Source organism: Equus quagga, chromosome 14 (genome assembly GCF_021613505.1).
Source record: "Equus quagga isolate Etosha38 chromosome 14, UCLA_HA_Equagga_1.0, whole genome shotgun sequence".
NCBI classification, from domain to species: Eukaryota; Metazoa; Chordata; class Mammalia; order Perissodactyla; family Equidae; genus Equus; species Equus quagga.
In genome coordinates, this window is record NC_060280.1 from 72,987,664 (window position 1) to 73,000,257 (window position 12,594).

The 12,594-nt window shown below is 37.2% G+C and overlaps 1 protein-coding gene across 1 annotated transcript; it reads right to left on the reverse strand.

Annotated features, from left to right (window-relative positions):
- Nucleotides 1-10,686: 10,686 nt before the first annotated feature.
- LOC124225617 (olfactory receptor 8B12-like) lies at nt 10,687-11,637 on the reverse strand. The gene has a single exon (XM_046638265.1). It carries the CDS (start codon nt 11,635-11,637, stop codon nt 10,687-10,689), a length of 951 nt encoding a protein of 316 aa, XP_046494221.1.
- Nucleotides 11,638-12,594: the final 957 nt, after the last annotated feature.

Consider the following 12,594-nt stretch of genomic DNA (forward strand, 5'->3'; position numbering starts at 1 on the left):
CTAGAAGTGAATAACAAGAAGAAAGCTGGAAAATTCAAAATACATGGCAATGAATGTAATGTAATGTAAATGAGTTATTCCTCCAATCAAACAGCATAGAGTGGCTGGATGGATAAAAGAAAGAAAGCAAGACTCAACTTATGCTGTCTACAAGAGACTCACTTCAGCTTTAAGGATACACATAGGCTCAAAGTGAAGTAATGGAAAAGGATATTCCATGGTGGTTCACTCCTAAACAACCAATGGGTCAAAAAAGAAATCAAAAGCGAAATCGAAAAATATCTTGAAATAAATGAAATGAAAATACAATGTACCATGCTGCTCCTGGATGCAGCAAAAGCAGTTCTAAGAGGGAACGTTATAGAAATTAACACCTACATTAAGAAAAAAGAAAGGTGTTAATCTAACTTATTCCACAAAGAACTAGAAAAGAAATACAAACTGAATCCAAAGTTAGCAAAAGGAAAGAAATAACAGAGATCAGAATAGAAATAAATGAAATGGAGACCAGAAAAACAATAGTAAACATCAACAAAACTAAGAACTGGTTTTTTAAATGTAAACAAAATTAACAAAACTTTACATAAACTCATCAACAAAAAGTGAGAAGACTCAAATAAATAAAAGTGGAAATAAAAGAGGAGCCATTACAACTGATACCACAGAAATACAAAAGACCACAGGGTTCTACTATGAACAATTACACTCCAACAAATTGCATCATCTGAAAGACATGGACAAATTCTTAGAAACATACAACTTACCAAGGCTGAATCATGAAAAAATAAAAAGTCTGAACAGATCAATAATAAGTAAAGAGATCGCATCAATAATCAAAAATCCCCCAACAAAGAAAAGCCTAGGACTAAACAGCTTCCCTGGAGAATTCTATCAAACATTTACAAAAGAATTAACACCAACCCTTCTCAAACTCTTGCAAAAAATTGAAGAACAGGGGACTCACTTCACAAGGCTCGCTTGCTCTGATGTCAAATCCAGGTAAGGACACTACAAGAAAGAGAAACTACAGGCCAATATCCTGGATGAATATAAATCCACAAATTCTCAACAAAATTCTAGCAAACTGATTCAAAAGCACATTAAAAGAATTATGCACTATGATCAAGCAGGATTCATGCCTGAGATGCAAGGATGTTTCAATGTATGCAATTCAAATGTGATACATCACATCAACATAATGAAAGATAAAGATCATACAATCATCTCAATAGATGCAGGAAAACCATCTGACAAAATACTCATCTTTTCATAATAAAAACTCTCAACAAATTGGGTATAGAAAGAACCTACCTCAATGTAATGAAAGTCATATATGACAAGCCCACAACTAACATCATACTCAGTGGTGAAAGACTGAAAGAATTTCCTCTAAATTCAGGAACAAGGCCAGGGTGCCTACCCTCACCACTCCTAGAAAGAAATAAAAAACTTTCAAACTTCTAGGAGGAAGTAAATTTGTCATCATTTGCAGATGTCATGATTTTATATACAAAATGCTCAAGACTTCACCAAAAAAATCAGTCAATGAATTCAGTGAAATTAATCAACTGATTCAGTAAATTTTAAACTAACCAACATATTTAGTAAAGTTGCAGAACACAAAATCAACAGAAATCATTTGCATTTCTAGACACTAACAACAAAATACCTGAAAAAGAAAGAAAGACAATCCCATTCACAAGAGCATCAAAAACAATGAAATACTGAGGCTGGCCCTGTGGCCGAGTGGTTAAGTTCGCGCGCTCCGCTGCTGGCGGCCCAGTGTTTGGTTGGTTCGAATCCTGGGCACGGACATGGCACTGCTCATCAAACCACGCTGAGGCAGCGTCCCACATGCCACAACTAGAAGGACCCACAACGAAGAATGTACAACTATGTACCGGGGGGCTTTGGGGAGAAAAAAGAAAAAAAAATCTTTAAAACAAAACAATGAAATACTTAGGAATAAATTTACCAAGGAAGTGAAAAATTTGTACACTGAAAACTATGGACTTTGATGAAAAGAAAATGAAGAAGAAATAAATAAATGGAAAGACATCTAGTGTTCATCAATTGGAAGAATATTCTTAAAATGTCCATACTACCCAAAATTATCTATACCTTCAATGCAATCCAAATCAAAATTCCAATGGCATTTTTTACAGAAATAGAAAAAACAATCCTAAGATTTGTATGGAGCCACAAAAAGACTTTCAAAGGCAAAGCAATCCTGAGAAAGAAAGACAAAGCTGGAGGCATCACACTTCCTGATTTCAAACTATACTACAAAATTATAGTATGAGACTGATATAAACAGTATGATACTGGCATAAAAATAGACACATAGACAAATGGAACAGAATCAAGAGCCCAGAAATAAACCTCCACATAGACAGTCAACTAATATTTGACAAGAGAGCCAAGAATACTCAGTAAGGAAAGGATGATCTCTTCGATAAATAGTGTTGGGAAAGTTGGATAAACACATGCAGAAAAATGAAATTGAACCCCTGTCTTACAACACTCATGAAAATTAACTCAAAAAGAATTAAAGACTGGAATAAACATAAGACTTGAAACCGTAAAACCCCTAGAATAAACTCCTTGACATTGGTCCATTGGTCTTGGCAATGATTCTTTGGATATGACACCAAAAGCACAAACAACCAAAACAAAAATAAATAAGCAGGACAACCTCAAACTAAAAAGCTCTGGACAGCAAAAGAAACATTCAACAAAACAAAAAAGCAGCTTACAGAATGGGAGAAGAAATTTTCAAATCATTTATATAATAAGGAGTTCATGTCAAAATATATATAAAGAACACAATACAACTCAATAGCAAAAAACCAAATACACCTATTAAAAACTGGACAGAGGAAGTGAATAAACATTTTGCGAAGAAGACATATAAATGGCCAACAGAGCCATTAGAAGATATTCAACATCACTAATCATCAGGGAAATGCAAATCAAAGCCACAATGAGATATCACCTCACACCTGTTAGAATGGCTATTATCAAAAAGACAAGCAATAACAACAAACAAAAAGAAAAAAATGGAGCTCATAGATATAAAGACAAGATTGGTGGTCGCCAGAGGCAGGGGTGGGTGGTAGGGTAGTGCAGAGCAGGCAAAATGGGTGAACAGGGTTAAAAGTACAAACTGTCATGTTTAAAATAAGTCATGGGGATGTAGTGTACAGTAGGAGACTATAGTTAATATTACTGTGTTGTATATTGCAAAGTTGCTAAGAGACCAAATCTTAAAAAATTTTCATCACAAAAAAATATTTTGTAATTCTTTATGGTAACAGATGTTAACTAGACTTATTGTGGTGACATTTTTGCAATGTATACAAATATCAACTCATTATCTTGTACATGTGAAACTACTATAATGTTATATGTCAATGATATCTAAATTTAAAAAAAGACGAGATAACATGTTGACAAAGTGGGAAGACAGAGCCCTTGTGCACTGTTGGTGGGAATGTATATCGTTAGCCACTATGCAAAACAGTATGAGAGATTTTTAAAAATTAAAAATAGAACTACCATATGCTTCAGCAATCTCACTTCCAAGTATACATCCAAAGGCAATGAAATCAGTGTCTCAAAGAGATATCTGCATTCTCTAGTTCACTGCAGCATTATTGACAATATCCAAGACATGGAAACAACCTATGTGTCCATCTCCAGAGGAATAAAGAACATGTGGTATACATACAGTGGAATATTATTCAGGCACAAGAAAGAGGGAATCTTACCATTTGCAACAACATGGATGGAACTTGAAGACATTAAGCTAGTTGAAATTAGTCAGAAAGAGAAATACAAACATAGTCATATGTGCAATCTAAATATGTGAAATATTTATATGTGGAATCTAAAAAGCCAAACACATAGAAACAGAGTAGAATGGTGGTTGCCAGGAGATAGGGGATGGGGAAAATGGTAAGATGCTGGTCAAAGTGTTCAAACTTCCAGTTATAGGATGAATAAGTCCTGGGGAGCTAATGTACAGAATGGTGATTATAGTTAACAATACTGTATTATATACTTTAAAGTTGCTAAGAGAGTAGATATAAAATGTTTTGACCACAAAAAGAAATAGTAATTAGTGAGAATTGAAGGTGTTAACTAACCTTATTGTGTTAATCAATTTGAAATGTATGAATGTATCAAATCATCATGTTATACACCTTAAACTTACACAGTATTATATGTCAGTTATATCTCAACAAATCTTTAAGGGAGAATGGCTTAAGAAAGCATAAGAGAGAAGAAATTACTTGTTTATTAGAGAAAAAAACAAAAGCCTATTCATTCATTAATTTGTAAAATTGATATTTCTAGCCATTTAGCATTTAGATGTTCAGAAAAAAATGCCTTCTTGCTAGAATATTGAAAAATTTTGAATAAAAATGCTAATAATAAAAAACATTAAGCCACTGATTTTCTTAGCTGATCTGAAAATCCAGAGTTCTGAGGAGTGAAAAAAGACAATAAAGCAGGAATATTTTTATAGACAAGGGGAGCCAGTGTTTCCCTGGGAAGTGTCTGCCAATGCTTAGAGGCCTAGAGCTATGATTTGCACACATGAGGGGCAAGAAGCAAAGCCTGGAACCCAGGGAGGAAGGAGTATGGGATTAGAGGCCACTATACCTCTCCATGGCCCTCATAAGTCTGTGACCAAAGAAGTCGATACTCGAAGGTGAATACACCAGAAAAGACATGCCCCATACAGTGAGATAGTGAAAATACAGGCTGGTCTCAGCCTTGGCTGTGACAGAAAAAGGAAAAAGAAAAAACAAAAACCCTTTCCCCTGAGGATCCCTAACCATAGACTGCACTCCCATGTGTGTGGACCTGGAATTTATACTTCATTTATGGCCTGTAAAATCCCTTGCCAAACATTTATTATAAAGAGGTCCTACATGTTATTACTCATAAAGAATTAGAAGTGTGGTAAGTGCTTCAAAGGGAAGTACACGGTTGGCTGAAAGCATTAAGTGAAGGAAACTGAACTGAGTTTTGAAGATGAGGGACAGCCTTTCTGGGGAAGTGAAATTCAGTGATCTGAAGGATAAGGAGGTGTAGTCAATATTCTGCTTCCCAGCATCAGAACATCTTTCTCTGTCTGGAAAGTCTGCCTTTGTTTGAATCTTAGTTGTAATTTCCCCACACGATAGATAAGGCCAGATACATGCTCTCCAAACTCCTGGAGCCTACAGCAAAAGCATACCACTCAACCTCAGCCAATCAAATGCTCCTGCTCAGATCTTTGCATCTGGAACAAGTGGTATGAAGAAGCCATGACAATTTCTAGTTTATGAAGGCAAAGACAAAGACATCTTCCAGCCAGTAGATCTGGTGCATACATAGTGTGGATACACTGGACAAAGGGAAGGTTCATGTCCTGGGCAGGATGAAGCGTGATTCCAGGAGATTTCATTGTGCTACTCAAAACAGTGCACAATTTAAAACATGAATTGTTTATTTCTGGAATCTTCCATATAATATATTCAGACTACGGTTGACCACAGGTAAGTGAAACCATGAAGAGAAAATCCACAGATAAAGGGGGACTACAATAAATCCTAATTCAGATGACTTGGAGCAGAGGGCCTATGTTACACAAGTAAAGTTTAATGTTATCATTTTCACAAAAGGACAGCTGGTCCATGTCCCCTGGTTAGACTGCAGCATCGCTAAACTGAATAGCTTATGAACTTTCAGCAGGAAACAGTCCTGAGTGGTCATGGCCTCATAGTGACCAAAGACCAGCAGGACAAAATTGGAGTGATCACTAATGACATTCAGAATGGAAAAGCTGAGTCTCTGATGTCACATAGGTGGTGATATTCTTCTCTGTCACAAAGCTCATCATCATTCTGGGAGAAATGATGGAGGAATAGAAGAAAACTATCAAGGAAATGCTAAACATTAAAATGTGTATGGAGGGTTGAAGTTAGATTTAATCTCAGTTAGGATGACCAAAGAACAGAAAGAATGCAAAGGAAGGGAGCTCTGAAGTGCCTGTCATTTAGCAAAAAATATATCCGAGAGAAGAATAATTAAACTATACATTTCTAAGTAACAAATTTCCAAGTCAATAAGAAGAAATTATAGGAAAATTGGAGATATTTTGAATTGAAAAATTAAATAGGAATCTCTCAAGAGAAAATAATCAGAAATCTAGACAAAAATTTTAACACAAAGTGATAGTTATAGCGTTATTTATTGTAATAAAACATTGGAGAGTTGACACAATTTTAACTTCAACAATCGGAAAAGCTTAAATAAGATACGACATAACTACATGATGAAACCCATGAAAAACTATAATTCAAAACATATTTCTGACTAGCAAATAAGCTCATGTGATAATGTTAAGTTAGAAAACATTTTATAGCATGGCATATAGAGTGTGACCCCACTAAAAGAAAATTTTATACTTCAGATGAGATTCTCCTTTCTTGATCTCTGAATGGTGGAGTGTTACCAATTAGCCATTGCTACATAACAACCTCACAAAATTTCATTGGTATACAACAACGAATATTTGTGCTTCATATGTCCACAAGTTGATTGTGGTGGCTCATCTTGTCTTGGCACAGGTGGGCATCTCTGCTTTAATATCTCTTCCACATGTGTTCATCATAAGAATCAGTTGGAAACAGCATCAGTCACCTAGGACAAGCTCTTCTCAAGGCAATGGCAGAAGCACAAGCCAGCAAGCTTCATCATGTAAACACATCCCATGCACCTGGGTTGTATCATATCTGCTAATATCCTGTTGACCAAGATGGATCCAATGGTCAAGCAGACTGTCAATGAAGCAGGAAAATATACCCTACCTCTATGAGACCATAGCAAGAGTACGGATGCACAATACTTCTAGGTGAGTGACAAATTTTGATCAATAATGCAAACTACCACTTTGAAGCATAAGTAATCCTTTTTCTTCATGCATTTTTTATATTCCAGATTTGCAACAATAAATAGGAGTTGCTTCAAGAATCATAAAAAGAAAAACAATGTACCTCATTTATTAAAATAGACAAACATGTTTAGAACTGTGTCCTGAGTTCAAAATACTTGCCATTCTGACATTTTCAGCTCTCAAGGGTTCTGACCTCATCACAGCATCACCAGAGATGAAGACATGCAACCATGGGATGAGGACAGAATATCAGAAGACAAAAATGGTACTCTGTGGCTACAGACTTTGAACCAATAGTGACCCATCAAGAACCAAGAATGCCTCTGCTCCCCTTCCCCTTCTCACTCATACTTTCCCATGCCTCTCCTGTGATTGACTCCTCTTCTTTTTACTCTGAAATATTCTCTGTCCTATCCACTTATAAGCTGTTTCCATTGAAAAACATCATTCTTAAATATGCTTTTATACTACTTTAAAACAAGAAGGGGGGGCCCTGTGGCCCCGTTGCCAAGTGATTAAATTTCCACTTGCTCCACTTCAGTGGCCTAGGGTTCAAGGGTTGGATCTTGCATGCAGACCTCCTCCTCCACTCATCAGCCATGCTGTGGAGGCATACCACATATAAAGTAGAGGAAGAGTAGCACAGATGTTAGCTCAGGGCCAATCTTCCTCAAGCAAAAAAAAGAGAAGGATTGGCAACTGATGTTAAATCAGGGCAAATTTTCTTCACAAAAAAAGGAAAAAAACCAAGAAGGGACATTATATATACATATCTGTACACACACACAGAAAGTGAGAGAGACATATATGTTTGAGTATGGAAGGATTTATAAGGAATTAGCAACAACTGTTGGTTCTAAGGAAAAGAATTCAGGAATGGAATTAACTAAATGAGAGGAAAACATATTTTTACTGTATAGTCTCTACTTGTATGGTTTAGTATTTTACCATGTGCAAGTACTACTTAGTCAAAATATATTTTAATACATTCTATTAATATTTAATATAGTTTTTAAAAGAAAGTTAGAGAAGAATCCATTGTCTCGTGACTAAGCAGAGTTCCAGGAAGATGAAGTGATCTCCTCAGCTCATGCAGAAGCTAGAGGAGGTGCTGAAACTGGATGAAGGAGTTCCAGCAGGGAGGGAACTAAGATTCATTAAGTGCCTGGGATTCAATTCTCTCAAAACCCCACAAAGTCAAGATCATTGTCTCTCTTTTAAAAATAGAGAAATTAATATTTAGAGATATTAAGTCACTTGCTTGGTCACACAACTACTAAACAACTGAGCCAGGATACAAAGCCAACTCCACTATATGACTCAAAATTGATGTTTCCTCAAAAGAGAAAATACACAAGTAGGACTTCGTCTGACTAAAGAGTTTCCACAAGGCAAGGGAAACCAGGATTGAAACAAAAAGACAACCCACCAAGTGAGGAAGAATATTTGTAAACCATCTATCCAACAAAGGGTTAATCTCCATAATATATAAAGAACTCACACAACTGAACAATAAAAAATCAAAGAATCTGATCAAAACATGGGCAGAGGATATGAACAGACATTTCTCCAAAGAAGATATACAGATGGCAAATAGGCACATGAAAACATGCTCAACATCACTGATCATCAGGAAAATGCAAATCAAAACTACACTTAGATATCACCTTACACCTGTTAGAATGGCTATAATAACCAAGACAAAAAATAGCAAATATTGGAGAGGTTGTGGAGAAAAGGGAACCCTCATATACTGCTGGTGGGAATGAAAACTGGTTCAGCCACTGTGGAAAACAGTATGGAGATTCCTCAAAAAACTAAAAATAGAAATAGCATATGACCCAGCTATCCCACTTCTGGGTATCTATCCAAAGAACTTGAAATCAGCAATTCAAAGAGACTTATGCACCCCTATGTTCATTGCAGCATTATTCACAATAGCCAAGATGTGGAAGCAACCAAAGTGCCCATCAATTGATGAATGTGTGAAGAAGATGTGGTATACATATACAATGGAATACTACTCAGCCATAAAAAATGACAAAATCGCCCCATTCACAACAACATGGATGGACCTAGAGGATATTATGTTAAGCGAAATAAGCCAGATAGAGAAAGACAAACACTGTATTATTCCACTCATATGTGGAAGATAAACAAACACATGGACAAAGAGAACTATTTAGTGGTTACCAGGGGGAAGAGGGGTGGAGGGTAGACACAAAGGGTGAAGGGGTGCACCTATATGGTGACTGTCAAATAATAACGTACAACTGAAATTTCACAATGTTGTAAACTATCATAACGTCAATAAAAAAATTTAAATGAGAAAAAATTGCTGTTTCCTCTTCTACCTACTAAATGTGGCCTATTCACCTCACCCACCTGACACACACCCCACCGTCTCCTGAACTCAGTTCTCTTTCACTATTCCATACTGACTAAAGCAAAATCTTCCCCTGATGTTCTCAGTTTTAAACTTTACCCTATTTGATCTGTGTCATACTAAAGGGCAAAACTAAACACTCATCCAAACTTCCCTCTTTCCCAAAGAAGAGAACCTTCCAAAAGAAAGGCTCATATATTAGTGTCTCCCCAGCACTCAACGTATTAGTCCTTTTCGAAAGAACCTTCATTTACTACTAATAATTCATTGAGATCAAAGTGTTCTGATGTAATCTATACCTCTCTTTACCCAATGTTGTGTATTTGTAGACCAGTCCTGAGGTGAATTATCCCTTACTCACATATACACGTGAGTCTGTGGAATTTGCAGTTCCTTAACATTTGATGGAAATTGCTTCCTCTAACATTCAACTGTTTGGTACTGCCTTGAAAACTAACTAGAGCCTGCAAATTCTTTACTCCTCCTTTAGAACCTGCAGACCCTTAGGTGATTATCCTGAGACACAGATTTCTCCATCATAGCTAAAACCCCAAAACTATTCCTCTGAATAAAGCTCTAAATTCTGACTTTCTTAGTCTTGAAATAATGTATGAAACATTCCACTCAGCATATTTATAATCCTTAAACCACCAGAAGTCCTAATTAACTAGGCTGGGTCCCTAGGGTTCCACACACAACCTCAGGAATTACTATGCTTTACCTGCTATTGGGACCTACATACACACCACAAAGACCCTGCAGTCTTAACACAGCACTCTTGTCTTTTGGCCAAGACCAACTTAAGAAAAGTTTTCATCTCCCATCCTCTTGACAAAAAATGTAATATTCAAAAATTATTAATGGAGAAGTTACATTAAATTGCTATAAATAGAATAAGACTTTAAACGCTAGATATTATACTTTCAAAATGAAATCTACAAGGGCAGCAATGAAGTAGGAAACATGGCATAAAGGAAAGCAAAGTAGAATGGAATTCAAGGGCCTGGATTCCAGTCCCAGTTGTGGCACTAGGTAGCTGCATAGCTCTGGATAACACATATATTTGTAAGTCTCCAATGTCTATTAAATGAGAAATTTAGATAAAATGATTTATAAGGCCCACTCAACATTAAATCACCTATGATTGTAGAAAAAAAAATTGCATAAAATAATCTTGTAATAGTCAAGGTGGGTCAATGGATGGGGAATATAAAACTGCACTAAAAATTCATCCAACATAAAGAATTAAGATTCTCTTTCTATACAAGAGAGAAAAAAACCTAGAACTTGGATCCCTCATTGAAAACACACACACGAATAAACAAAGCATTGTATCATTGTATCTTCTTTCTCAAATACTACTTATTTCTCGAGAAAATATTTTTCTTCCCAAGGATTTCCTCAGTGCAACTTTGACATCCTTGTTCCTCAAACTGTAGATCAATGGGTTTAACATGGGCACCACAATGGTATAGAACAGGGAGGACACTTTCCCTTGGTCAAGGGGCAAAATGGAAGGTGGTTTGAGATACATGAAAGCCCCAGAACCAAAGAAAAGACAGACCACAATTATGTGGGAGCTGCATGTACTGAAGGCTTTAGACCTACCCTCAGTGGAGTGAATGTGGAGAATGCTGGAGAGGATTAGACCATAAGAGATGAAGATAGTGACGATGGACATTCCAATGACAATGGTCACAAATATGAAGACCACCAGCTCGTTGATGTAAGTACTGTTGCAGGAGACCTCAAGGAGAGGAAAGACATCACACATGAAGTGATTGACAAGGTTGTTGGCACAGAAGGTTAGACTTGCTACATTTTCAGTATGGGCCAATGCCCCTGAAAACCCCATCACATACACACCTAACACGAGGCGTAAACAGACCTCAGGAGACATGGTGACCGTGTACACCAATGGTTTACAGATGGCAACATAGCGGTCATAGGCCATTGCTGACAGGATGATGGACTCAGAGATGGCAAAGAAGCATAAGAAAAAGAGTTGAGTCATACACTCTGCATGCAAGATAATGTTCTGCTTTGAGGCAAAACTCTTCAGCATTTGGGGGATGATGGTGGTGGAGTAACAGAAATCTATTAAGGAGAGGTTGAAGAGGAAAAAGTACATGGGAGTGTGCAGGCTAGAGTTCAACCCAATCAGCATTATGAGGCCCAAGTTCCCCACCACCATGACCATATAGAAACCTAGAAACAGGAAGAAGAGAGGTATCTGGAGTCCTGGCTTGTCTGTTAAGCCTAGTAGAATAAACTCTGTCACTGAAGAGTTCTTGGCTGCCATACTCCTGTGGAGATGGGGGGTGGGGGTGAGGGGGGCAGTCTGTAGGGATAAGAAAAGAGAACCACTTAGACAGAAAGAAACACCATGACCACCCTCCAAGTTTCCACCCCCCATTTTTAGAATGAAATCCACACAGAGAGATTTGAACTTTAGTATGGTAAGAAGGTTCTTACTTTTTGCTAGGGATCTATCTTCACAGCCCAAGAGACTTTCACTTCCAGAGAACAATGTGAGACTAAACTAAGCCTCCAAAGCAAGAACTTGTGCTTAGAGAAAGGGATACCAAAAATGGATAGATGTCTTTAGATTTTTAAGGCAGTACATTTTCTATGTCCTTTTCTCTCCTACCTCTCTTCAGTGAAACATGGTCCTCTTCCCTGGAGAGACTCCTGATGGCCAAAGTCTCTGAGACTCTGCTCTGAGCTCCCACCTCTGGGTCACTGCTGTCAGAACAAGAAGGTTAGGTCACATTTCTACAAGACCTCTTAGCTCAAATGACTTTAGTTTAATGATAATTTTTTAAGCTAAAACATATTTAAGTGGTTACTATGAGAGGCTGTGTACTAAGAGATATGTGATAATATTATTGTTATCCCATTTTGCAAATGTGACAACTTAATTAGGAAACTAGCCCAAAGTCCCAAAACTACTGAGTTACAGCCAGAAGGTGAACTTGGGCAGTCTCACTCTCATGGTTTGCACTTGTAACAACTATGTTACATGAGTGACCAGGGTCAAGCAGGCACTCACATTCCTTTAGTTTAGAGCCATAATGCTGTACTCTACTGTCTCTTGCCCACAACTGTCCTGGGAAGCAAAGTGTCTTTCGTGAATAGAAAACACAGCTTTGAGCTCAGAACTCTCTCCTCCCAGTCCAGTCCAAAGGATCAGAACCTCTAACTTACCTTGTAACTCCTCTGCACAGAAGAACATGATTTCCAATTATTGATTTGCCCA